The following is a 27869-nucleotide window of genomic DNA, read 5'->3' as shown; positions in this document are numbered from 1 at the left end:
AGGCCTGGGGAGGACGTAGGTGGGGGAGTCAGGAGAGCTGGCTAAACCCAGATAGACTCCCCCATTTTTGAAAAACCGTCTGGTCACCCGAACAGTCCTTGAAAAATAGGACATGTCTGGGTCTTTCTGGATATCTGGTAACCCTAGGCAGGAGAAACTGCAGGAGAAATGGGGAGAGGGGGAGGGACCCAGCACCACCAGAATTACATCCAAAAGACTGAGCTCCTTTTACGAAGGTGCGCTAGCGTTTTTAGCGCACTCACCGGATTAGCATGCGCTAACCGAAAAACTACCGCCTGCTCAAGAGGAGACAATAGCGACTAACGTGTGCGGCATTTTAGCGCGCGCTATTCCGCGCATTAAGGCCCTAACATGCCTTCGTAAAAGGAGCCCTAAGAGAGAAAGCCTCTGACCAAGAAACTCAACTGAAGCACCAAGAAATGGCAAGAAGCCCACCAAAGAAACCTAAGACAGAGCTGCACAGCGAGGTTCTACTGCCTGCTAAAGACAGAGAGATACTAAAGGGAACCTAATGCACAGCAGCCTTATAAGGCAAAGTTGCAAATTACTCTCTCTCTACCTGCTGGTAGATGGGCAAAACCCAAAGTACGGACTGATCGTTTGGAAAGTCAGTTAACATTTAACCAACATAGCTCTTACCTGGTTAAGACATTTTTTTTTTACCCTATCAATCCACTTCAGTTCAGAATATCCTTGACAGTAAATCTCTTCAATCTTTACTTCAAGCTCTTTTTATTTTTCAGTTAGCATACTATAATGTGCTTTATCTCTATAAAAAAATAGTAGTACATCTCCTTAGCAGAGCTAGGAAATATGATCATGATACTTGTTTTGAAGTATATATTTCCTGCTCATCATATCTGTTAAAATTGCTTTTAAGCATTTGGTTTTGACACATTGGATTTTTTTTATTATTTTGGATCTTCATTTTTTCTTATTTAGTCTTCTAACTCCTATTCTCCAATGTGTATCCCACGATCTGTCAAGAAAACCCTCTTGTGGTTCCAATTTATTATAAACCACATCAAAAGTCCATCAGATGTATTTAAATTACCCCTTCCCCCCTTTAACTCACAGAGACCCAGTGTTGTAATATTACAACATCACATTTAAGGCTACAAAATAAACCCTCCCCCATTTTTTTTCTTTTTAAAACTTCATGTACATTACTAATAGAACCTATTGTTCAGTTCTGCAACACCATTGGATGGTTGAATGTGTAAATAGGTCTGTTTATCTGGCCATGAAGTCATACAACCCTGTTGCCTGCTTTGGAGTATATCATCTTGTTGTTTTGGACGGGATACATCAGGACTAAAGTAAGTAAAAAGCTTGAAATATTTTTTTATGTGATCATTAATATGTGTAGATCATGCAGATTTTATGACATCATTGAATATACTGATTTTAAGAGATTTAGAGCTGGTTATTTCTATGTTGTAATTTTACAACAGTGGGTCAAAGTGATAGCAAGGTTTTGTCTGCACTCCCCTGAGACCCAGTGTTGTAATATTACAACATCACATTTAAGGCTACAAAATAAACCCTCCCCCATTTTTTTTCTTTTTAAAACTTCATGTACATTACTAATAGAACCTATTGTTCAGTTCTGCAACACCATTGGATGGTTGAATGTGTAAATAGGTCTGTTTATCTGGCCATGAAGTCATACAACCCTGTTGCCTGCTTTGGAGTAATGATGTCCATTCCCTCTGCACACCACTGGAGTACTTTCAGAAGTTTGTGACAGAAGATATGATCAACGCTCTGGCAGATAACACAAATCAGTACAGTTTTCAGAAGAAAGGATCATCTATAAACACAAACACAAACACAAAGGAAATAGAGCAGATGATTGGCATGTATCTGAAGATGGGTCTTGTCCAAATGCCTGGAGTCCGTATGTACTGGGAAGCAGACACAAGATACAGTCCTGTCGCTGATGTAATGTCACGAAACAGATTCCAGTCTCTGTTGACATCATTACATTTTGTGAACAATCTAACCGTGTCTGAGATGGAACAAAAAAGTGACAAACTCTGGAAACTCAGACCATGGCTTGATGCTTTCAGAGAGAAATGCCTAAAAGTGGTCCCTGAAGAACATAACTCTGTTGATGAAATGATGATCCCTTTCAGGGGGAAATTCAGCAGCATCAAACAGTACATGCGTGGCAAGCCAAACCCATGGGGGTTCAAGCTGTGGGCAAGGACTGGAATCTCTGGTATACTTTGTGATTTTGATGTGTACCAAGGCAGTGTGAATGGAATACGGGCAAGATCTGAACTTGGACTATCAGGGGATGTTGTGATGAAACTTGCTTCCACACTTCCACATAGTCACAACTACAAGATCTATGCAGACAACTTTTTCACCAGCATCCCATTGATAGTTAGGCTGCTGGATTGTGGAATTCATTACACAGGAACAGCCAGACAAGTGCGCCTTCCAAACTGTAATCTTGAGGATGAGAAAAGCTTGAAGAAAAAGGGAAGAGGAAGCTTTGATGTCAGAGTGGAGTCAAATCACAACATTTGTGCTGTGAAATGGTTTGACAACAGACAGGTTACACTTGTGTCTTCCTTTGCTGGCCCACAACCAGTGGAGAAGATTCAACGCTGGGACAAAACTGCCAAAAGATTTGTTGAAGTTGAGAGGCCTTATATCGTGGCTGCCTATAACAAATTCATGGGCGGAGTGGATTTGTTAGACTCATTTGCAGCAAAATACAAGTTTCCACTGAAGTCCTACCGCTGGTACCTTTACATCTTCTGGCACACCATTAACCTAGCTGTGATCAATGCTTGGCTCCTGTACAAAAGGGACTGCAAAGCTTTGGATATCCCAAAGAAACAGATGCTAAACAGGAGAATGTTTCAGGCCCAGTTGGCATCTTCTCTTATCCTGATCGGAACGGCTGGGTCAGTGTCAAAGCGAGGGCGACCATCTGCAAGCCCAGTTTCATCAAGAGGGGGCACCTTGACTTCCCAAAAGAGGCAGTTTACAGATGATGGAGGTTCTTCAGCTGCCATGACAGCCAAAAAGTCAAATGCACACCCTCCAAAGGAAGTTTGCAAGGACATGATTGGACATTTTCCCATCAAAGCCGATGGAGGACGGTGCCGACACTGTGCAAAAGGCTATACCAACACACTTTGCAGGAAGTGCAATGTTCGCCTGTGCTTTTCAGAGCAAAATAACTGTTTTTGGAACTACCATAACTGAATAAATGAACAAATAAAACATGCACATATAGGGCTCGATTCACAAAACCGTGCTATGAAGATAGCACAAGTGCTATTTCATAGCGTGGCCGTTTTTACCCGTATTTGCGCTAACATGAAATTTTTTGTGCAAAAACACGAAATTTCTTGATTACCGCTGATAGAAGTCAATGGGCGCTTCACAGGGAAAAATTTGCGTTTTTATATGATACTCATTTTTTGTATTAAATTGATAATAAAAATTACTTTTTTCTTTATTATACTATTGTTGTTGTGTATATACATAAACTTAGGTGGGTCTTTATAAGCTGTAAAGTACAAATAAACTTTTAATTATTCCTTACATGTGTTCAGAGAGAGAGTGACACTATTGAAATTCTGCTACCTTACAGGCCCAGCGTTGCAATTTTACAACATCCTCCCCAAAAGTTACTAAAATGTCAAAATAAAAAAAAAAACACTGATTTAGGGATCACAAGCCTCCTATAACAACATGTGAACGTTCGAAAACATTTTTTTACGTTTTTTTCTATATTTGGGTCTCTGGGGGTTAATCAAGCCACGCTGCTGAGTAGCATGAGCTAAATGCTGAGCCGTCCACAGGAATAGCGTTTAGCTTGCGCTGCCTGGCAGTGCAGCTTGATAAAAGGGGGCGTTACTGTTTTGGCTATTTTGTAGAGCAGGCCTGCACAACTTCGGCCCTCCCCAGGCCAGGTTTTCAGGATTTTCCCAATGAATATGCATGAGATCTATTTGCATGCACTACTTTCAATGCATATTCATTGGGGAAATCCCATAAACCCGACTGGATTCGGCCCTTGAGGACCGGAGTTGTGCAGGCCTGTTGTAGAGCGATCTACCGCTTGATATTAGCTTGAAGACCTCATTAACCCTCCCCCTTTTAGTAAGCCACAGTAGAGGTTTCTACATCGGCCCGGAGCGCTAAATGCTCTGACAGTCATAGAATTCATATGAGCGTCAGAACATTTAGCGCTCCGGACCGCAGTAGAAACCTCTACCATGGCTTAGTAAAAGGGGAGGGGGGATTAAAGAAATTTTAAATTGCAATGAAAACACACTATTATAGATTAGATTTTGAGTCCTGATAAAGCTTCACAGAACTGTCAGGTTTCCTCAGGACCTGGGTCTAGAACAGATGAGTGGGAAGGGAGGGTAACAAAGGGGACCTACTATTTTTAACATGTATCATTATTGAATGTTTCTTAGGGTAGTTTAATTTGAATAGTTTGTGAATTGTTTTTGTTATATTCTGTTGGCTTCTTGTTGGGTTTTTTTTAATGAAACATGTAGGTATTACAAATAAAACAATTATCATGCCATTTAACCAATAAAAAACCCCCACAATTTAGCTGTCTGTGAATTTAAGTTAGGTGATGCTAGGCATCTGCAATTAGGCCACCTGTTGGCATCTAACATAAGTACCATTTATAGAATGAGGCCCTATTTGGCTAACTTTGTTGGAAGATCCTACGGGCAAAATAGTGATAGGTAAGTGATGCTGTAGTCCTCTACCTCCACTTCTATGGTGTGGATGGTCACCAGACCCTTTTCTTTACTCATTCACCCAACACTGCTTAGTCTGCATAGTCAGAATTTACACCAAGGGTATAGCCATGGGTGGGTCATGGCCCCATCACCTTGGAGTTAGGCCCACCCTATCAGTGGCAATAGTATGAGCCAGTGAAAGAAGTGGAGGCAGTATTGTCAAAGCTCATACTGGCTAGTGCCCACCCTGTTAACAATAAACCCTGCCCAAAAAGCAATCCTGGCTATGCCACTGATTTACACCTCTAGAAACCAAAAAGGAAGATAAAAAAGGGACAGGTGAAAGCAAAGGGGAAACAGAGGTTATAAGGAGCCTTAGAAGGTCGGGAGGCAGGAAGGCAAGTCAAGAGAGTGAAAATCAGGAGAAGTAGGCAAAGACTGGGGAGGGCATGAAAGATCCAACACAGGCCGTGTTTCAACTCTGTGGTCTTCCTGTGTTGGATCTGTTCTCCTTTTAACTCTTCATATTATGTGGATAAAGTGTATAATACAGAGCACTACAAATGGTGGTGTGTTTCAATAAACATAATATAAAGAGTTAAAAGGAGAACAGACCCAACACAGGAAGACCACAGAGTTGAAACACGGCCTGTGTTGGGTCCGTTTTCCTGCTTGCATTTCCCTACTGCAGATCCCTACTGCTGTTTTTGTTTGCTGACCATATATTACATAACATTCAAAATAGAAAAACAAAAGACGTAGCATATACTGAGATATGTGAGAAACTAAGGGCTCCTTTTACTAAGGTGCGCTAGCGTTTTTAGCGTATGCAGGAAATTACCGCGCTCTATGCTTCTAGAACTAACGCCAGCTCAATGTTGGCGTTAAGATCTAGCGCGTGCAGCAAAGTAGCGCGCGCTATTCCGCGCATTAAAGCCCTAACACGGTTTAGTAAAAGGAGTCCCAAAAGCTCAAAGCATCTTATTTGAAGAGAAAAGAATGGAGGCAACAAAAAGGCAAATTTGGATAATGAGGCAATCTTGGTAGCACTGCTGCTCTAAGTCCCACTTGTGTGCAGATGTAGCAAAAGTATCTCAGGATGCCCATTTGGCTAGCACTTGCCTTTGGCCCTAGAAGTCCTGGCTGGTCTGCTAATATTGTCTGTAGCTCCTTGATGGCGCTTCTCAAAAACATCCGTCTGTCACGATGAAAATGGCCACTGTACAAAAAAAACCATACTGTGAGTTACTGGTCCCACCCATCCAATGCTACCTGCTGTTACTTTCAGTAGAGGCTTATTCGTAATTCACTAAGGTGCTGAAGATCAATCTGTAGCTTGAGAGTTTTGTGCAGTGGCAAAAGTTCAATGTAAGGAGCCCCAGGTGAGAATTTTGGAAAGGGCCCTGAGAATGGAAAATTCCACCTAGAAGATTTGGGAGCAGCTGCAGATAGACCCTCCTCTTCCAAGGCTGTTTGGGTGCAACGAGCCACTACTTAGGTCATAGGTGCCCGATATAAGAGGCTTGGGGAGGCTAAGCCTCTCCAGCCCAACTGCAACCTTCCCCTCCTCTACCAGCTGCATGAGATCAAATAGGGAGTGTCCCCTCCTCGCTGCCTGTCTGCCTGACCTGCTGCCTCCCTGATTCAGTGGCCTGCGTCAATAAAAAAAACCCTATGTGCGGGGCTCTAGAGTTCTGCATACCAATTCCTGACCAAACAGCTCTTCTGGTTCCTCTCAAATAGGAAGTTGTATTACAGGGGGTAGGACCAGCAGAGTCATCGGGAAGGAACCAATGCTCAGAACTCAATGACCCCGCACACAGTTTTTCTTTATTTACAGGCCACTGAATCATGGCGTCAGCAGTTTGGGTGTCGGGTTGGGGATGCTCCCCTGTTTGTTTTTCTTTTTGAAGCAGTGGGGAGGAAAAAGGAGAGAGAGAGAGGGTAATGCTGGAGAGGTAGGAAGTGGTAGGAAAGAGAAAGGGTGAAAGGGAAAGAGAAAAGAAAGATACACAGGGGCAAAGCTGCAAATTTATTTTGGGGAGGGGGAAGAGACATTGGATTAAAGCTGGATAGTGGTGAGAGGAACAGACAATGCTGAATGGTGGGAGAGAGACTGAGGAGTGATGATAGAGCAAAGAGTGAGAGGAGGAGGGGGAATGCTGGATGGTGGGGGGATAAATAGAGGTGAATGGTTGGATGGGGAGTGAGAGTGAGAGAGACAAAGTTTGGGACAAAGTACATTGGATTTCTAAGGGAAAGGAAGGAGTAATAGTTGGCATGGATAGGCAGACCAGATAGGCCATATGGTCTTTATCTGTCTTCAGTTTTCTGTTTCAATGTTTTCTATGAATAAGTGACTTATGAAATGAATAATATTCTCACCTGTTAGCCAATACATTTTCCTTGCACTCCTTTACATCGGTCACTCGCTTCCCATATCTGTAACGAGAGATAGTGAGAAAGCATTTTATCTTGGTCCGGCATTCTGAGAGTTTTGGAAAATCTATGTTCACGGTGGCTTAAAGGAATTCATTTAAATCTTTACGTAATTCAGCAGATCACATACTCTACTTGCCTACAGTATCTGAAAGGAAAGATATCTGTGGGCCATCCTATGTTTTATTTTCTTCTCATATCAGATATTAGGTGATTAGGAAAAGAGAGTTCTCTTATGCTGGTCTAATGCTGTTGAACTCAGTAGCCAGAGAGATGAATTTCATGGGGGATTCCGAAAGCTCAGGGTAGGACTGGTTAGTTCAGAGGCTGTCTTTGCATTATGGGCTCAATATTCAGTGCTATTTAGATAGCCAGGAATGGTCTCCTGGCCATCTAAATATCCCATTGCTAGCTGTCTGCTGATATTCAGCAGGGGATAGCCGACTATCTCACACTGAATATCCTGGTCTCCGGATTAACCGGTCACTGCCAATATACAGCTTACAGGCTAAGTTTGCGGCCAAATACAATAAGAATGGTATGTTTTTGGCTGTTAAGACTTACTCCCCCTTTTGCAAAGCTGCCACACGGCAAAAGCCCCGAAGACCTATAAATCTCTATGGGCTTCGGGGCAGTTACCTCTAGAAGCCACTAGCTTGACCCCTGCTTAACAGTGGGTGAGACAACTTCAGCGACGGCCCCGAGTTCTAAAGAAACTAAACAGGCTGGCTAAAAGTAGGGTTACCAGTTGTCCATATTTCCCCGGAATTCTCCTCTTTTGAGGACATCGGAAATCCGGGCGGATTTTCAATTCAACAACTTTTGACTGGGGAAACCGTACATCTAGTAATCCTACAGCAGCTCAACCTATCCAGAGTCCTCCTCCTCCCCACGTGCACCTATCTGGAGTCCTCCTTTCACTCTCCCCCCCCCCCCCATGCACCCATCCGTCCTGTTGCCTCTCCGCCCCCCCCCCCCATACACACACACACCTATCCAGAGTCTTCATCCCTCTCTAGCCTCCCTCCCCACCCGCTCACCTATATGGAGTCTTCCTCCCTCCCTCCCCCCCGTTATCCTAAGCTTGCTCACCCGGCGCTTTTGTAACTCTTCAGCCGTCATCAGTGTCAGTGAACTAAAAACACTGCCTTCGATGACCTGCAAGCTTTCTCTTTGCAGAGAAAAAGCTTCTGGGTCACCGAAAGCAGCATGTTTAGTTCACTGACGCCGACGACAGCAAAAGGGTTACAGCAGCACCAGGTCAGGAAGCACAGGATCGGGGGTGGGGGGAGGGGAGAAAGATGATAGATCACAGGAATGGGGAAGGAAAGGAAAGATGCCCTAGACTTCCAGGGGAAGAAAGGGAAGGGGCAGGATAAAGACCAGACTATGGGAGGAGGAGAATGGATCGGAAGGAAAGGATAAAAATCTCAGACCATAAGAGGGTGAAAGAACATAAGAATTGCCGCTGCTGGGTCAGACCAGTGGTCCAACATGCCCAGCAGTCAGTTCCCGCGGTGGTCCCCTAGGTCAAAGACCAGCGCCTTAACCGAGACCAGCCCTACCTGCGTACGTTCCAGTTCCGCAGGAACTTGTCTAACTTTGTCTTGAATCCCTGGAGGGTGTTTTCCCCTATGACAGCCTCCGGAACAGCGTTCCAGTTTTCCACCACTATCTGGGTGAAAAAGAACTTCCTTACGTTTGTACGGAATCTATCCCCTTTTAACTTTAGAGAGTGCCCTCTCATTCTCCCTACCTTGGAGAGGGTGAACAAGGAGAGGGAAAGAGAGGGAGGAGATGGTACACAGAGATGGAGGGGAAGGGGATAGAGAGGTAGGACATGGTGCACAGAGATGGGAGAAGTGGAGAAGGGAAGGAAAATGGAAGAAATAGATGTGAATAGGGGAGAAGATGGTACATATGGATAGATGGGAAGGGAAGACACGGAAAAGTAGATAGATTTGAGGAAGAAGTAGAAAAATGGAAGAAAGTTGAATGTTAAAAGTTAATGCCAAAGGGCAGAAAATGAAGGAGAGAAAACCAGCAATTGGATAAGAAGGCCATGGAAACAGTTAAGAGCACAGACAGAAGGAAGTGAAACCAGAGACTGGGAAAAGATGAGTAGAAAAATAAAATCACTAGACAACAAAGGTAGGAAAAGTTATTTTATTTTCAATTTAGTGATTGAAATGTTTTCAGAATTTACATCTGTTGTCTAAATTTTGCACTGTTAAGGAGGAAATATATTTCTTTGTATTTCTCTAGTGTTATACTGCATGCAGAGTCTGGCCTCTTAGAGTTTTGTTTGTGTATATTAGGACTTTTAGTTTGTGGTCTGTATTTGCATAGGGTTTATCTGTGTACTGCATGTGTGACCAAGGCCAGGTGTTCCGATAGGAACGAATGTCATGAAGCATTATTGGTATCATGGCCCCAACTACAAAGATATTTGTTGGCAGTTTGGATTTTGAAAGGCCCCAGACTCGGGGCCACATCTGTAGGTCGTCTGTGCATATGCGGATGTCCACATGAGGACATTACATGCATGCGCACATGAACGTGATGTCATCGCAACGACATCCACACATGCATGGAGGCCCTCTAGACATGGCCCAGAGCTCGGGGAAGGAAACGTGAGGTTTGTGTGGGGACGGGGCTGGGGGCAGGGTCAAGTGTTCTCTGTTTTTTTAAAAGAGAAGATCTGGTAACCCTAGCTAACAGGTTCCCACTGGGATTGGTCTGTCAGCTACAGTCAGAAGTCTGTGTGTTCTCAATGCAGTCAAAGCGAAAGAAATGCTCTGAGCACAAGAATCCTGAAGAAAAAAAAGGACTAAAATCACTGAATAAAATAATAAAACATGGAGAGCAGAACAAACACACTCCTGCAGGCATGTGTGCAGAAGGGAAAAACTACAGGTGGAGCTAAGGAGCTCAGTGAAGCACAGAAGAGGACAGAGAGAAAAATCCAAACTGGATTCCTTCTGCAGATGGCAAATGGCCATGGGGACTCTAGAATGTCCTTATTGCACTGGAATACCCTACTTATTAAGGTATAAGAGTATATAAATTTGTAAAGAAACAAATAAAATGTATACAAATTGTGAGAGCTCATTTTCTGAAGTATCCTTTGTTTGGGACTTTGAAAAATGATAGCAATAATTCTCCTTCCATCATCTACTACATGACCTTTTCTTAAGTCCCTGAACCTTCTCGGACCCAGTGTATAAGCTTTTCAAAACGGGGCCACTTCTGATAGATGGTACAGTGCCTTGTACACTGACACTAATGACTACAGAATTAATAATACATTAAATTATATACAGAACAGTCTAATTCTCTAAACACTGTTATTGTCATATTTATTACAGAAATATTGAGGTAATGCTGTTGCCATCACCCCAGATCCATGAGATATTCTCTGGCAGGACTACCACACTTACCCCTTCATATTTCCCAGGAAGTCCTCTATGACTTTGTGGGTGTAGAGTGTTTCATCTCGGATGAGGGTGATGTACAGAGAGCTCTGCAGCGCCATCTTCCATAGTTCTAGGCACTGTGGGTTAGCATTGAGGCTGCTGTTAGACAACAGGAAGCCAACTGAGGAGAAGGGAGACCACCACTAGTTACAATGTGAGATTTCAGACTGTTGGTTTTTAATTTTTTTTTTTTAAGCAGCAAGGCTACCTAGAGTCTTTGGTATTTTATTTATTTAAAAATTTATATACTGCATACAACTATGCGGTTTCCATATCACATACATAAAATCTTGTTTCCCTATGATTAGCACATATAACATAGACATGTCTAAACAACATCATTAAGCTTTCCTGTTATAAACAGGGATACAGCACAAATTCAATCAATTCAGAAATACAGGCAAGCTTTAAATCATACGTTGCTGTCCAAAAAATTCTTATAAGGCGATTATCAACTGAAATATACGGTACCTTAGCATAAGAAGGCATTGGCAAATAATTGAGTTATCAGCATTTTCTTAAAATTCATCCTCCCCACACAAAACCACAGGATACCAGGCAAGACATTCCATAGTCCTACGCCAGCTACAGATAGTTTTCGGCACATATTCCAACAAGAGAGAATGCCTGTTTAGAGAATTTGTCCATAAGTTGATCAGTCTGCCTCTCTGTACACCCCTGTGCTGTACTCATTAGGTGCTGTGTCATATCATTTTATTAAGGTAACCATACATACTCAAGTCAAAGAAAAAGCTATACAATTAGGGTTACCGGATTTTCGTAAATGAAAATCTGGACCCATGGCCCCGCCAAGCCATATCCCGTTCTGCCTGAGTCATGCCCCTTTTTGCCCCAGCCCTGCACCGCAGCCCCGCCCCCTCAACCTGTTTTCTCGTCCAGACGGCATCTGTGCATGGGCTGGTGTGACACGATGATGTCATGCGCACGCGCATGACATCACCGTGTTGCATCTGAGCATGCGCAGATGCCGCCCCAATGTCGCTCGTTGCTAGAAGCTTTTCAAAACCCCAACAAAGTGCCGTCCGGACCCCCGGACATACCCTCGAAAAGGAAGACATGTCCGGAGAAATCCAGACATCTGGTGACCCTATGTTCAGGGAAGAACGAAGTGCTGGAGGGGTTCCTGGCACAAGTCAGACTCAGCATGGCAACACAGATAAAGACAAACACGCACCGTCAAAGGCGCGCCGAGACAACTGAGCGCAAGGCTGCGCCGAAGAAAAACAGTGTTTTAAGGGGCTCCAACAGGGAGTGTGGGGGGGAAACCCCCCTCCCACTTTACTGAATATAGATCGCGCCGGGGTTGTGTGGTGTTGTGGGGGGTTGTAACCCCCCTCATTATACTGGAAAACTTCACTTTTTCCCTGTTTTTTAGGGAAAAAGTGAAGTTTTCATTATAATGTGGGGGGTTACAACCCCCCAAACTCCCCCCAACGCCGGCATGATCTGTATTCAGTAAAGTGGGGGGGGGGTTCCCCCTCACACACACCCCGTCGGAGCCCCTGTTTTTCTTTGGCACGGGCTTCCGCCTTGCGCTTAGTTGTCTCAGCGTGCCTTTGTCGGCGCGCGGTTTTGACCTGTCACCTTCCTCTGACATCAGAGGGAAGTCTTTTCGGGTCGGCTTCAGCGGACAGGGGAATGCAGGATGGAGGGCATGGGATCCCCAGCGGCGATTACAGAGGATGGGGGGGGTCCTAAGGGTACGCGTACAGTGTGGCCTATGACATGCACTATAACCTGTTTTTTAATATTTTAATGCCTTTTAAAGAATAAACCACCATTTCTTTTTTTAAACTCTTTCTCCATGTTCTCACTTCAGCTATTTGTGCTCCACTTCTGCTTTATATCTGACACCTGCAGGTTTGCTGATGACGACCAGCTCCACAGCATCATTACAAAGGCAGAAGCAGCTAATCAGAGAACTTTCAAAATCTCTACTCATTAATACCCCCAGGCACCTGAAGAGAGTGTGCCTGTGACTGAGGACAGAAAGTCTACCCCTTATATGGGTGAACTTTCAAAGGAATTTACATGTACGAGTACTGGAAGGGATTTCAGCATCTTTTGATGATTCTTTTTTTGGTTTAGTAAATGGAACCAAAGCCCACAGATTGTGAAAAATTGCAGGCAGACCTTAGAAAATTGGAAGACTGGGTGTCCAAGTGGCAGATGAAATTTAATGTGGACAAATGCAAAGTGATGCACATTGGGAAGAATAACCCAAATCATAGTTACTGGATGCTAGGGTCTACCTCGGGGGTTAGCGCCCAAGAAAAGGATCTGGGTGTCATTGTAGACAACACGATGAAACCTTCCACCCAATGTGTGGCAGCGGCCAAAAAAGCAAACAGGATGCTAGGAATTATTTAAAAAGGGATGGTTAACAAGACTAAGAGTTCCTTTTATCAAGCTGCGCTAGCGGGGTTAATGCACGCAACGTTTCATCACGCGCTAACCCCTGCGCTGGCCAAAAACTACTGCCTGCTCAAGAGTAGGCGGTAGCAGCTAGCGCGGCCGGTGGTTTAAAGTGCGCTATTACGCGCGTTAAACTGCTAGCGTGGCTTGATAAAAGGAGCCCTAAGAATGTTATAATGCCCCTGTATTGCTCCATGGTGCGACCTCACCTGGAGTATTGCATTCAATTCTAGTCTCCTTATCTCAAGAAATATATAGCAGCACTAGAAAAGATTCAAAGAAGAGCGACCAAGATGATCAAGGGGATGGAACTCCTCTCGCATGAGGAAAGACTAAAAAGGTTAGGGCTCTCCCTTTCTCTCCTCTCTGCCATCTCTCCCTTTCACCTCCTTCTACCATTTCTCCCTGACCCCCCTCTGCAATACCCCATGTCCATCTCTCCCTCTCTTGCTCCCACTGTCCTTCTCCAAATCCATCTTTCATTGTTCCCCTTTCACCCCCCTCTGCCGTCCCCAAGTCCATCTCTCCCTGTCCCTCACAAATCTGACATCTTTCCCTCCCTCCCTCCTTCCTTCACCCTATTTCTGAGTCTCCCATCTCTCCCTCCTTCCCTCATTTGAGTCCAACATCTCTCCCTTCCCCAAGACCTATATTGCTCCCTCTCTAACTTCTACCCCTCCCCCAAATCTGAAATGTCTCTGGAAAGGCCTTATATCTAGGCAGCACTCTGGTGGAAGTGATGTCGTGCTGCCGGTCAGCGTACCTGCTGGTCATCTCTCTCTGCTGTGTCCCTTCTCTGACATCTACTCTTACCTCCCCCCACCACCCCACGTCTACCTTGAATTTCTTGTAAAAGTTACTGGATGGCGGAACCGATTCACAGTGTTGCTCTGCTGCCAGACCCTGCATCTTCTCCCCGCTGTGGCCTGCCCTCTCTGACAACTTCCTGTTTCTGTTGGGGCGGGCCGCAGTTGAGAGAAGACACTGGGGCTGATGTCAGGGCAAAGCTGTGAGTTTGTTCTACCACCAAGCAACTTTTACTAGAAATTCAAGGTAGATGTGCCAGGGAGGGGGGGGAACGGGGGGAAAGGAGGGGAAGAAGTAGATGTCAGGGAAGGACCGTGGCAGCAAGATGCTGCTCTCAGGGAGTGCCGAGGCTGCCACCTCAGTTGGTGTTTATATCCCCGCAAGATCCCCATTAGACCTGATACTACCAGGTACATGTTGTCTTAGCAACAGTGGAAATGCACTCCCTTGAAGAAGAACGATTCAGAAAAAAATAGGAACAAATTTGCTGTCTGTGTATTCGAATTTCGAACATCTTGCATAGAAACAAATTTTTTAAAAAACAACAACTTAAGCTGTGCATATATGTGTGAGATAAGCCTATGTCCTGCTCAGTGGCGTACCTAGCATATGTGACACCCAGAGCCCATCATTTTTTGACACCCCCAATCTGTATGAAAAACATGATTTTTAGAAACAATCCACACGTCACACATGAGTACCTAAGAAAACTCAATATCTTACATACTGCAGTGAGCAGTACAAATCAATACACCCATTGTAAAACTAAACAAGCCAGACTAGTACAGATCAATCCTGCACAGTCAATCCTAACAGAAAACCGTGTCTTTCGAACACACAGAACACTGAAAACACCTTCGCCTAGTATGGAATATATAATCACAAACTAACCCCTCCCCCTTTTACAAAACTGTAGTGTGGTTTCTAGCCATGGTGGTAACAGCTCAGACTCTCATAGAATTCTGAACATCAGAGCTGTTATCACCACAGCCGGCGCTAAAAAACGCTCTACGGTTTTGTAAAAGGGGGGATAAAACAGAAATATGTAGACAAAGGTTAAACTGAACCACCAAGAAGCTGGACTCTGCATACAATGCAACACCACAGAAACTGCAATGCATCTTCCCTAAAGCAAAAAAATAAATAAATATAATTTTTTTTCTACTTTGTCTTTTCTGGTTTCTGCTTTCCTCATCTTCTTGTCACTCTCTTCCTTTCATCCACCGTCTACCCTCTCTCTGCCCCTTCTATAGGGCATCTTCTCTCCTTCTATTCCCCTTCCAGAAACTTTATGCCTTCCCCTTCCATCTCTCCATCCTCTTTTGTCTGGCATCCATCTCCTTCCCTCCCCCCTATGCCCTGGCATCTATATCTCCCCCTCCATGGTCTGGTATCTCCTTTTCTTTCCCTCCTTCCCATGGACTTGGCATCTCTGGTTCCTCTCTCTTGTCTTCCTTCTCCCTCCTTTCCTCTGTCTCTCCAATTGGGTGCTACAGCAGCAGAATTTATCTCCGTTAATGGCACTAATTGGCTCATTAGCCAATTTAGTTGGGTGACATCTTGGATCGGTTCAAAGTTTTGGATACCATATACAGAATTTGCACTATGCCATTTATGTGCACCCTTATAGGTTAGCACTTAGGGAGCCTGCAGGTTATAGAATTGTCTTTTACATGAGAACAGTTTTGCAACACAATTTTTCTGCTAGCCAGCAGAGTAATGTGGAACCTACTTATTATCCATCGTTCGATCACCTCCACAGACAGGTACTCACAGGGCATCTGGGGAAAACAAAGAAGGGAAACATATTACAGTTCTTCCTTAGACCCCAATAACAGAAGAGAGTGCACCAATGATAAAGAGATCTGTAAAAAGGGGAAAAAAAGAGGAAAAGGCCCTAGCGTGAATATTTCCCCGTTTTCAATAATACAAGTATAGCAGTCATTTAAAACTTGAAACTCAGGGGGAGATCTTCTTTATATATTCTTTAGATCTTCTTTAAATCTTCTTTAAATCCTGCCCCGGCAACCACCCCACCCCGCCAATCCAATATGGGCAGGAGGGAGCCCAACCTCTCCTGCCCAGGCGACCCCCCTACCCCACCCCACCCCCACCTAGGCCCTCCTGCCCATGATGCATCCACCCAAATGTCCCCAAACCCCCGATTGGCCCAAGACCCCCCCTTTATCTTAAAGAAGTTGGACGGACAGACAGGTCCCAAGCCCGTCCGCCCGGCAAGCCCACCATCCACAGAATGGTGGGCCTTAGGGCCTGATTGGGCCAGGTGCCTAAAGCCCTGCCCACAGGAGGGGCCTAAGGCAACTGAGCCAATTATGGTTGGCCCAGGCGCCTAAGGCCCCTCATGTGGGTGGGGCTTTAGGCACCTGGCCCAATCAGGTCCTAAGGCCCGCCATTCTGTGGATGACAGGCCTGCCAGGCGGACAGGCTTGGGACCCGTCCTTCCAAATTCTTTAAGGTAAAGGGGGGTCTCGGGGGTGGGGTGTCACGGGGTCAGCGGGGGTGTCGCAGGGGTCAGCGGGTGGGAGGGTTTGAGGGGCCGATCGGGGATTCAGGGGGGAGTGCATCGTGGTCAGGAGGGCTTGGGATCCTTCCTGCCCGTATCTTAGTGGGGTTGGGGGGTAGGAGGGACACCTGGGCAGGAGGGGTTGGGCTCCCTCCTGCCCATATCGGATCAGCGGGATGGGGCTCCCTCCTGCCCTGATCGTGTCGGGGGGGGGGGGGATCTTGGGTCACCGGAGCAGGAGGAGTTGGGCTCCCTCCTGCTCAATCCGATCACGGGGGGTGGATTGCGGCAGGAGAGATGGCCAATCTCTCCTGCCGTGATGGCGATCGCCCACCCCTCAGAACCGCGGCACTTCGGTGATGAGGATCGCGGCAGGGGAGATGGCTCATCTCCCTTCCCATGATGCTCACCCCAATATGCCACCGTTCAGTGGGGGGGGGGGGGAGGCAATCGCGGCAGGGGAGATGAGCCATCACTCCTGCCACAATCGTTGCTGCGGGGGGGGGGGGGGGATTCTGTAACCGGTGTTCTATTTGACAGACACCAGTTACAGAATCCAGCTTTTAGGCGAAGAACTGGCTCCTCCTTCGCCTAAAAGGCCTGGTTTTGGGCATTTGGGACTTAGGCTGTTTTTTTGGTTGGTAATGTGTCTTAAGTGTAGACGTAGTGGTGGTCTGGGCATTTAAACAGCTGAACGTAGAGGCAGGCCATTATCCAAAAAAAAACCCTTTTCGATGTTTTTTTTTTTGAGAATGGACATTTTCCCTGCTTCTACTTTCAGCATTTAGGGCCTAGGCCAAAAGGGGACTTAGACCTTTTTTTTTATTATGCCCCTCCACGTATTCAATGCACGAACCATCTTTATTCAAAATCTTTACAAATTGTTTCATCAGGCCTAGCTTTATATGTAGTGGTGGCAGTATGATTCTATCTCATGCTACCAAAGGTTCATTGATTATATTTAGTCCTCCAACCACCATTATACACAAAAAAAAATGTGGGTAATTTAAATATATAAATTCCCCATTCAAAAAAAAAAAGCTTGTTATTATATCCCGACTCTGCAGAAGAGATCTTTTAAATAGCGGTAAAAAAAAAAAATAATAAATTCAACCATATCTAAGAAACTAGAGCTGATACAGTCTATCCAATGCATTTTTCTGTAACAGGAACCCCAGGAACGGGTAAAATAAAATAAACAGGAACTGGTAAAAAAAAAAAAAACACGGATACCAAGAAAAAACTTTTGTTTGTTGGCCTTTGTTATATCTCCATGCACACCTCTATTCTGAATGGTTTTTATTTTTTCAGGTTTTTGCTTCTCCTATACCAACAGAACCAGCTAGACAACACCTCAGTACAGGTAAGAAAATTCTGCTCATACAACTAGACCTATCCGTAGCCTTCGACCTGGTAGACCATGACATCCTCCTACAAACACTAGACTCCATAGGATTCTCAGGCAAGGTACTGTCATGGTTTAAAGGCTTCCTACAATCCAGAACCTACAGGGTTAAAACAAACAAAGAAAAATCAGAACCATAGTCCAACCCCTGCAGAGTTCCCCAGGGATCACCTCTGTCTCCCATACTATTCAACCTATACATAGCTTCCCTCAGCTCCTGCCTAGACAAACATGGCATAACCTCATACAGCTATGCAGATGACATCACCATTCTCCTCCCCTTCGACCATCCAACGCCCACCACGATAGGCACAACACACAGAACACAAACTAAAACTTAACTGATAAAACAAACTTCATCCTCCTAGAAAACAGCAATACCCAACCTTAACAAACCTAGTAATAAATTCAATCTCATACCCCTTTCCAACACATGCTAAAGCTTCTTGGAGTACTGATTGACAGAGGCTGTACCATGCAACCACAAATCAACAAAATAATAAAAACATCATTCGCAACTAAGAGAAACCTAAGACAAATTTGAAAATTCTTCAACAGGAAACAATTCCAACTTTTGGTACAATCTCTTATTCTTGAACTAATAGACTTCTGCAACATACTATACCTCCCCTGCCCAGCGACCATGATAAAGCAACTACAAACAATACAAAATACAGCCCTAAAACTCATCTATTCACTGAAAAAAATACGACAACATCACAGAGGCATACCACAACTCACACTGGCTCCCAATTCAAGCAAGAGTACACTTCAAATTCTATTGCCTACTATTCAAAGCTATAAATGGAGACAGCCCAACCTACTGGAACAACCGACTAACTCAAGCCACCTCAACCAGACACAGGAAAACCCACTCACTATTCACACACCCGCCAACCAAAAATGTCAAATGAAGAAAACTATGACAACCTAATGGCCACCAGAGCAGCAAAACTAGACAGACAACTCACCAGTCTGCTGTCTTTGAGCACAGATTACAAAACCTTCAAAAAAGAAACTAAAACTCTATTCTTCAAAAAATACATAAAACCTATTTAACACGACCAGATCCATTCCAAGCTCCACCTACTACATTGTATACTCCTTATCAAATCTAAAATGTTCAAATTACCCAACATGTATTACCTAATTTCACGATAATTCTTATGAAATCCGCTTATATATCTTGTAACTTCATGACAACTCTTATGTAATCCGCCTTGAACTGCAAGGTAATGGCGGAATAAAAATCACTAATGTAATGTAACCTTTTACTTTGCTGCACTTATAAATTTTCTGTAGATTTTTTCCCCTTGTCTTCTGATTTCCAGTGCCCTTTTCTTTCTTGTAGGGCCTTCTGGAATACTTTCATCCCCTACAAATAAATAAGTGAAGGGGCATAATCGAAAGGAACGTCTAAGTCCGTTTTCGTCTAAGTCGCAAGTCGTCCAAAGTAAAAAACGTCCTGCCGATGTGATCGTCCAAGTTGCTAAATTGTCCCATCTTTATACCACATTTTCGGCCAACTTTTCATCCATGTCAAAAACGCCTAGAACATGCCCTGTTGGACGTGGGAGGGGTCTGCAAAGTGATGCACTGAATACCCAGATATGGCACCTAAATAGTGGGGTACCTTACAGGGCACTGCTGTGAACTTCACAAAAAGGGTGCTATGTCTTCTCCTCACTACAGCTCCCTTATAGGTCATGGTGAGCCCCCCAAACCACCTCCAGAATCCCCTGGACCCACCCATCTACCACCCCAATAGCCCTTATGGCTGCAGAACAAAAGAGTTTTGGGGGTGTATAGGGGAGTGCACGTTTCAGTATCAATGCAGTGATTACAGGGGCTTATGGGCATGGGTCCTCCTCTCCATGAGTCCCTAACCCACCCCCAAGACGGCTTAAGCCGCCTCTGTGCTGAACGACTAGGCTTTCCTATGTCAGGCTACCAGGTGATGATGGTCTGGAAGCTGCATTTTTGATTATGATTTTTATAGGGTTGGGTGATTATGATTTTTATAGAGTTGGGGGAAGCCGGTGATCACTGGGGTAGTGTGTGGGGGGGTCTGTATTATGTGTTTGCAGTGCTTATCTGGTGACTTTAGGTGGTTTTTTTGTGACTTAGACCATGTTTTAAATGGTCTAAGTCACAACATCCAAGTTTCGTCTATGCTGGGCTGTATAACTTTTGGTTATACATGTTGTATGACTAAGTCTAAGCTGGCCCACGTCCCGCCCAACTCCCGCCCTCCACACTCCTCCTGAAACGCCCCGTTTAGCTATGGTCGTTCAGCGGCACTATGAAGGCCTAGGTCGTTTAGAAATACATCCAAAACCCGTTTTCATTATCGGCACTTGAACGTATTTTGACAATGTTCATCCAAGTGCTGACTTAGGCCGGTTTTTGGACATTTTTCTCTTTCGATTATGAGCCCCATAGAGTCTAGAAAGCTTCATCCTTCCCCTTAATTCTGTGAGTCATCATTCCTTATTGAGCAGTATTGACATTGTGACCACCACTGTGGTCCGCCCGGGACTCCACAGCACCTCTAGTGGTTACAATCACAAATAGCAATGGCGTGTGACCCAGCCTGGAGTCACTCTGCAGGCCTGAACTGACACCAATTAGAAAACAAAAATCACAATGTTCCAAAAAGGTAATAAATCAAAATGTCTCAGATTTATTCTTTCCAAAACACAAAAATCAGGATAATTATGAGTTCCACAGAACAGGAAAGAAGGCCATCAAACTTCAAACAGTCCAAACTCAAAAAGTAAGAACAATAAACAGTTCAGATATAAAGTCCAAAGTGTTTTCCTTATTTCACACCTCTGAGGTTTGTGCTCACCTCAGAATTTAAATCAGCCTGCTCCTAAGCAGGATATTCAGTTCATCAAAAAAAAACAAACCAATAGGGTTTAAGGCACTGGATACCCTATTCTCAGTGCTTCAAAGTGAAGCCTCTGGCAGCCTTGCATTTCACTGCCAGGAAAAGGAGAGTGCCTCAGGTTTGCTTTCTATCTTAGCTAACTATAGCCTCAAAATGCCCTCCCAGGTAATAGCAAATCTCTCCCAAATCAGACACTATCAGCTTCACAGCAAAAATGCAAAACAGTAATAAAAAAAAGAAAAGCAAAATCCCAAAAAGGTTCAGCTTCAACAAACAGTCTTTCTCAAACAAAGCAAGCTGAAAACACACTCACTGTTTCAATCCAGTTGGGACTTGCAGCTGGTGGAAAGACCAACCTCCATGGCTTCTTCACCAGAACTTATTTCCTCAGGCAGGTTGTCCCGTTCCATGGGGAGATCAGAATCAGAAAAGGCTTCCTCCTAGCATTTCTCCGGCTTCCTGCACCTCCATAGGTGAGGCTGTATCACCCTTGCTTGGCCCGAGGAGACTCTCAGGGAGGAAAGGTTTGAACCTTCTCCCTAGCCTGCCTGTCTGTTTGCTCTCAGCTGCTGGTTTTTGTACTCTAGGGGCATGCCCTATTCTACACAAGTCAGCAGACCTGCCTGGGGCTCTTGGGCTCCTCCTGTGGTGACCTAGATACTGCTCATCCAGGAGATCCTTGGAGATTTCAGGCTCCCCCTGGTGGTTAACCTGAAAATCATCCCTATTTATCTTAACATCTTTATACAATCCCATCCGGGTTTTCCTATTAACTTTTCCTCCGGGCTTAGCTGGGACCTTGCCATGCTTCTTGTCTGCCTGGTCACAATATATGCAGGCAACCTAGGCCTTATCTGACTCTACTATTCAAATCCAATGTAACAGTGCTGTTTTCTCACTGACCCAATATATGGGAGGATATCTCTGGAAAACTATTAAGTTAGTCTAATAAAATAATTATTGTCTTATACTAGTTTATTGTGCAATATCTGTATGTAACAGCATCAAGAAGGGTACAGATGACCAGACTTACCGTATCAGAGAAGGAAGGACTGATCATAGTGGCAGGGTTGCTGAGGAGGCTTAGTAACTGGGCACCGCGCCATTGCTCTGCAGAATGGTTCCTTCGACAATACAGAAAGTACAGAGACAGAAGGGCATTTGTGACCACCTGTGATGAGAGGGAAACAAAATGGCAAAAAGATGGGAAGAGTTGGCCTGCCCAGGTGACTAGTCAAAAGCCCTCTCAAAAATAGTAAGGAGGGAAATTTCCAAAGGGATCTAAATGATAAATAGGAGTTAGGCACCTAGAACATTAAGTTAGACAATGGACCTGGATGCAGGGGCTTAATGCAGAGCTACAAACTTTCTCAGTTCCAGGAAGGATACTTTAAGCATGTCTTGAATTTCAGTCAGACTTTAATAATTGGCAAAATACTTCCTTAGAAAAATCAATACAATATTATAAGAAATTGTTTCTAAGGTGCTCTTCACTTTCCCCTTCCCGATTTAATGAATTCATTGAACAATTTTTAGAGACCTCAGAACCACCACTCCTCCGTCCCACCAAGGTGTTTCAACGGGGAGATTCAAGTGGTGAAATCCTCACCGGTCTGCTTAATTTTAATATTATACCTCTCTTATCATTTTTTATGGTCATTTATCTCGGTAATGGTGAGCTATGCGTTTCTCAATGTAGACTAGCGGTGAGACCCGACATGTTTCACAACAGTTTCATTCTTATAACAGTTCTGTTCTTATAAACAACGAAGGATAAGAGATGGACGGCTGCTGTGGTGGGTAGACCCCTGACGAAACTGTTGTGAAACATGTCGGGTCTCACCGCTAGTCTACCTTGAGAAACGCATAGCTCACCATTACTGAGATAAGTGACCATAAAAAATGATAAGAGAGGTATAATATTAAAATTAAGCAGACCGGTGAGGATTTCACCACTTGAATCTCCCCGTTGAAACACCTTAGTGGGACGGAGGAGTGGTGGTTCTGAGGTCTCTAAAAATTGTTCAATGAATTCATTAAATCGGGAAGGGGAAAGTGAAGAGCACCTTAGAAACAATTTCTTATAATATTGGATTTCAGTCAAGCATCTTGGTATATTATTGGACTTGTGGGGCTGATTTCAGTGGGCAGAATCATAGACAAATAACCATGCTGCTTTGGGGTATATGGAGAAATTAGATCTTACTTGCTAATTTTCTTTCCTTTAGTCCCTCCAGCCCAGTCCACATGTGAGTATAAGTACCAGCAAATGGAAACTGAGAACTACTGGCTTCAAACACCATCCTGGAAGTATTCTGTGTAGCCCATGGCCAACCATTATTTCTCAGTTTCCAGCAAATGATAGGTGTTTTAAAAGAGCAATGTTTAAAACTGGATTAAATCTAGGAGATTATAATGCAATAGTGAAGAAAGTTGGGACTGGCTAGTTGTTCCTCTGCCAAAGGTGCTACACCCAGGGTTTAGGTCTTTTTCCTCCCCTATCATAGGCAGTTACCTCTAGAGGGCATGGGCTGCCTGTGCCTTGGCACCCCTTCCCTACTTTCTCAGAGGGGGGCTCTGGATTGTCTTCCTAGGGAGACTTAGAGCATACAGACAGAAAAAAGAAAGAAGACTCACTGTGCTGTAAGTTGAGAGCTTGAAGCAGACATAGCTTTGAAGCTCAGCTCAGTAAGCTTTCTTATAGAGGGAAATTTGTTGTTCAGAGAAGATCTGGAAAAGTTAGCCAAGATTTGGTTGAGTTTAAGGTGCCTAGACTTCCAGAGAGTTATCTCAAAATGCCCAGTTCTCTTCCTCTAGAGCAGGGGTAGGCAATTCCAGTCCTTGAGAGCCACAGGCTGGTCAGGTTTTCAGGATATTCACAATAAATATGCATGAGATAGATTTGCATCTCAAGGAGGCAATGCATGCAAATCCATCTCATACATATTCATTGTGGATATCCTGAAAACCTGACCTGCCTGTGGCTCTCAAGGACTGGAATTGCCTACCCCTGCTCTAGAGGAAGAGAACTGGGCATTTTGAGACGAGGACCTTAATTGCTTACCCCAGCTTAGAGGTTGCTTTAGAGAGGCTAGGTACTATTGCTTAAGGAGAGCAAATGGAACTCAGCAGAACAGATATTTTGAAAGGGGCCATAGGAGGAGGATAGGAGGCAGAGCCAGTTGTTTCTAGATTGGCCTGAACTTCAAAATGAAGTTTTGGGGACCTGCCTCCAGTGCCATCAGCAGGAGAACAATTAATAATAATAATAATTTATTTTCTTATATACCGCCCTATCAACAGTTCTGGGCGGTTCACAACAAGGAATAAAACTGAACAATTCAGTGAAAGAGATACAATTTCATAATAAAAACCAATACATCATAAGCAATCAAATGCAACAGAGACTATTATTCAATTTAAAATATTATAAAAATCTAATGAAGAGAAACATAATATATTTAAAAAATGGCCTACAGCAGATTCTTCTAAAAATCTATCAACTAATGATTGAACCCATCACAATTGAAAACATCAATCTAATTTATCAAATAAATATGTTTTTAAAACTTTCCTAAATGTAGTATAAGAATAAGTTTGAGCGATCAATGGATGTAACCGGAATTAAACTTCCCAGCCTGGTACTCCAATGTCCTGTCAAAAAAAGTTTTATAACGGCAGGACCTCGGGGCAGGAAAGGCAAAAATACCTGAATTTCTGGTATGTTTTGCTGAATAGAAAAATTTCAAATAGGAAACCAAGTAAGATGGCAATAAACCAAAAAGCCTTGTAACATATGCTTTTACCAGAGATAGATTCAAATAAGAACAGAAGTTAGTTACTGGAAATTTCATAAAATGTTGGAAACATTTTTAGGGGTAAGGGATAGGGATTGGGACTTGTATACTGCCTTTCTGTAGTTTTACAACCACACTAAAAGTGATTTATATAGAGGAACTTCAAGCATTTTCCCCTATCTGTCCTGGTGGGCTCACAGTCTATCTAATGTACCTGGGACAGTGGAGGATTAAGTGACTTGCCCAGGGTCACAAGAAGCAGTGTAGGGTTTGAACCCACAACTTCAGGGTGCTCAGGCTGTAGCTCTATCCTCTAATCACTGCACCTCCCTCTTTTATAAGAAAGATGGTAAAGTTAGTACTTTCAGTTAAAGAATTATAAGGGCATCTTTTTATCCAGGAAATTATATTTTCTCATAGAATTATTAAGGCTTCTTTTTTATGTAAATCACCTTGAACTAGATGGTATTAGAGCAATTCAGAAATCTTGTATTAGATTAGATCAGTGCATGCTCGTGATTCTTCATGAAGGTACACTTGAGTTTGTTCATCATGCCACAGTCAGTTTTGTGGAGTTTCCTTGTTTTTCTTGGTGAAAAACATCAGCAATCAGAGTGTCTTGTGCATCTGAAGACTGTTGTGCCTGCCATGCTCAAGCTTCTGGATGAAAACCCTAGGATCCATCATAGTGGTGGTTTAGCAAGGAGAGTCTTCCAGATTCCCATTCAGGAGGAGCATCAGCGTTCTCTTTGGTTCGCACTGTTGAGTCAGCATTCCCAGTTTTGCGCACTTCCATTCAGGTTTGCAACAGCTCTGAGAATGTATTCCAAGGTGATCATAATGGTGGCTGCTTTGTGGGAATGCTGATAGTTGGATTGGTTAATTCAAGTAAAGCCATAGCAGGAGAGTAAGATAGCACAAGTTGTATGGTCCAGTAGCTGCAGGAATTGGGATGGGCTAAGAAAGCAAATAGAATGTTAAGGATCATCAGGAAAGGAATGGAAAACAAAGATGAGAATGTTATAATGCCCTTGTAGTGCTCCATGGTGCAATTCTGGTTGCTGCATCTCAAAAAAGATATATAGAATTAGAAAAGGTACAGAGGTGAGCAATGAAAATGATAAAAGGCTGACTTCTCTGTGAGGAAAGGCCAAAGCAGTTAGGGCTTTTCAGCCTGGAGAAGAGATAGCTCAAAAGAGATATGATAGAAGTCTATAAAATATTGAGTGGAGTGGAACAAGTATATTTGAAACACTTGTTTATTCTTTCAAAAAAATACTAAGACTAGGGGGCATGCGATGAAGCTACTAAGTAGTAGAGAATGACACGGGGAAAAAATCTGTCCCCGTCACAGCCCCGTCCCCGGCCCACCATCCTCTGCACCGCCCTGTCACCGCCGTTCCCTTCACCGCCCCGTCACCGTCACCGCCCCGTCACCGCCACTGCCATCCCATTCACCGCCCCATCACCGTCCCCGCTGCATCCATATAAGCCTTAGTACTGTAATATTTAGCTTATTCCTTTCTTATAAATCAAAGTTCCTGCTGATGAACTAGAGAAAGAGATGTTCAGCTGACAGGGCTTTGTTTATAAATTTTTATCAACACAACTAATATACTATTTTATCCTAAAGCAAAAAATAAATAAATAGAATTTTTTTTCTACCTTTGTTGTCTGGTTTCTGCTTTCCACATCTTCTCATTCAATTCCTTCCATCCACTGTGTGTCTTCTCTCTGTGTCTTCCATTTGCTGTTACTGTGCCTCTCCCTTCACCCCCCCCACCCCAATTGGTCTAACACCCATCTTCTTCCCTCCGCTCCCCCATAGTCTGGCATCTGTCTTCTTCCCATTCTGTCTTCCACATTTCCCTTCAGGGTCTGTTCCTCTCCACCCTCCTTCAATGTCTGTCCTATTCCTTTCCACCACCACCCTTCCCTCCCTCCTTTACCATCTGTTCCTTTGTACCACCCTTCAGCTCCTCTCGCGTGGCCTATCTATCTACCTTCCTCCCTCTTATTTTCATGGCACGTTACAATGTAATTTGTGCAAGCTCGGTCCCTGTCCCATACCCACAAACCATCTCGCTTCTGTGCTCCTATTTTCCCCATTTCTAATATCTCCCCTATGTATCTGCCATTGCCCCCCCCCCCCTGTGTCCATATACCATCCCCATGGCATGTCCCCTTTATGTCTCTGTCCCTAAGCCCAATGCACATAATTTCCCCTCTTTCTGTTACCTTCCTGTGTCCAGATTTCCCCTATCTTCCTCTTCCTTACCAGTGTGTCTCTTCTTTTCAACCACATCTAGCTTTTTTCCCTCTTTCTTCCTCACCCCCCCTGCTTCTAGCATCTGGCTCACCTGCCTGTCCTTCCCTTTCTTTCCTGCTGTGGGTTTTTCTTTTCATCTTCATCCCCTTGGCCCAGAATCCTTTTCCCTTTCACTCCCTCCTTCCAGTTTGAGACGGGAACACGGGAAATCGCACGGTCCCCGCAGCCCCCACCCGCCTGCCTAATCGATCTTAGTGTTTAGCCAGCTCTCTCCCTTCTCCTCGCCTTAGTTTGTAGGTTTTCTTTTTCGGCCACCTGCACGCTTTCCCAAAGAGCCGCGCACGCGCGGCTGCTCAGTGTTCAATCTTCTGCTCTGCTGCAACTTCCTGTTTCCGGTTGCGTCAGAGCAGAAGATCGAAACTGAGCAGCAGCGGGTGCGCGGCTCTTTGATAGCGTGCGGGTCGCCGAAAAAGAAAACCTACAAACTAAGGTGAGGAGAAGGGAGAGAGCTGGCTAATCACTAGGATCGATTGGGCAGGCGGGTGTGGGCTGCGGGGACCGCGCGATCCTTCATGCCTCACTGCGGGGACAAGACCATTCACCGCTCCACGGGGCGGTGAATGGCCTTGTCCCCGTCCCCGCAGCGACTGCTAGTTTTCGTTCCCCGTTTTGGTGGGTTACCCGCGGCTAAACGCGGTGGCCGCGGGTAAACCGCCACCGTGTCATTCTCTACTAAGTAGTAAATTTAAAACAAACCAGAGAAAATTTTTCTTCACTCAACATGTAATTAAACTCTGGAATTTGTTGCAAGAAAAGGTGGTGAAAGCAGCTAGCTTAGCAGGGTTTTAAAAAAGTTTGGATAATTTCCTAAAACAGAAGTCCATAAGCCATTTCTTGACTTTTTATGAATAAATACCATTATTTAGACTAATTTTATATTTTATTACCTAAATGTTTTAACATTGTAAACTGGCCAGATACATGTTGATGGTCGGTATATCAAATTATAAATAAACTTGGGAACTTGTACTCTTTCTTCACTCAGACCCAAATTCTGTAACCAGCGCCTTAA

The 27869-nt window shown here is 44.2% G+C and overlaps 1 protein-coding gene across 2 annotated transcripts in view; it reads right to left on the bottom strand.

Moving 5' to 3' along the window:
* Window positions 1-27869, bottom strand: part of NCKAP1L (NCK associated protein 1 like) — a 265246-nt gene that overhangs the window by 149083 nt on the left and 88294 nt on the right. For both annotated transcript variants that reach the window (XM_033938673.1, XM_033938674.1), the window contains 5 exons: window positions 21765-21902; window positions 15642-15690; window positions 10631-10787; window positions 7137-7193; window positions 5874-5970 (listed from right to left, as the gene is read on the bottom strand). In XM_033938673.1, coding sequence (XP_033794564.1) covers window positions 5874-5970; window positions 7137-7193; window positions 10631-10787; window positions 15642-15690; window positions 21765-21902 — 498 coding nt within the window. The remainder of the gene's footprint in view (window positions 1-5873; window positions 5971-7136; window positions 7194-10630; window positions 10788-15641; window positions 15691-21764; window positions 21903-27869) is intronic.

Source organism: Geotrypetes seraphini, chromosome 3 (assembly GCF_902459505.1).
Source record: "Geotrypetes seraphini chromosome 3, aGeoSer1.1, whole genome shotgun sequence".
Classification (NCBI taxonomy): Eukaryota; Metazoa; Chordata; class Amphibia; order Gymnophiona; family Dermophiidae; genus Geotrypetes; species Geotrypetes seraphini.
This window is presented reverse-complemented; position numbering and strand designations above follow the sequence as displayed.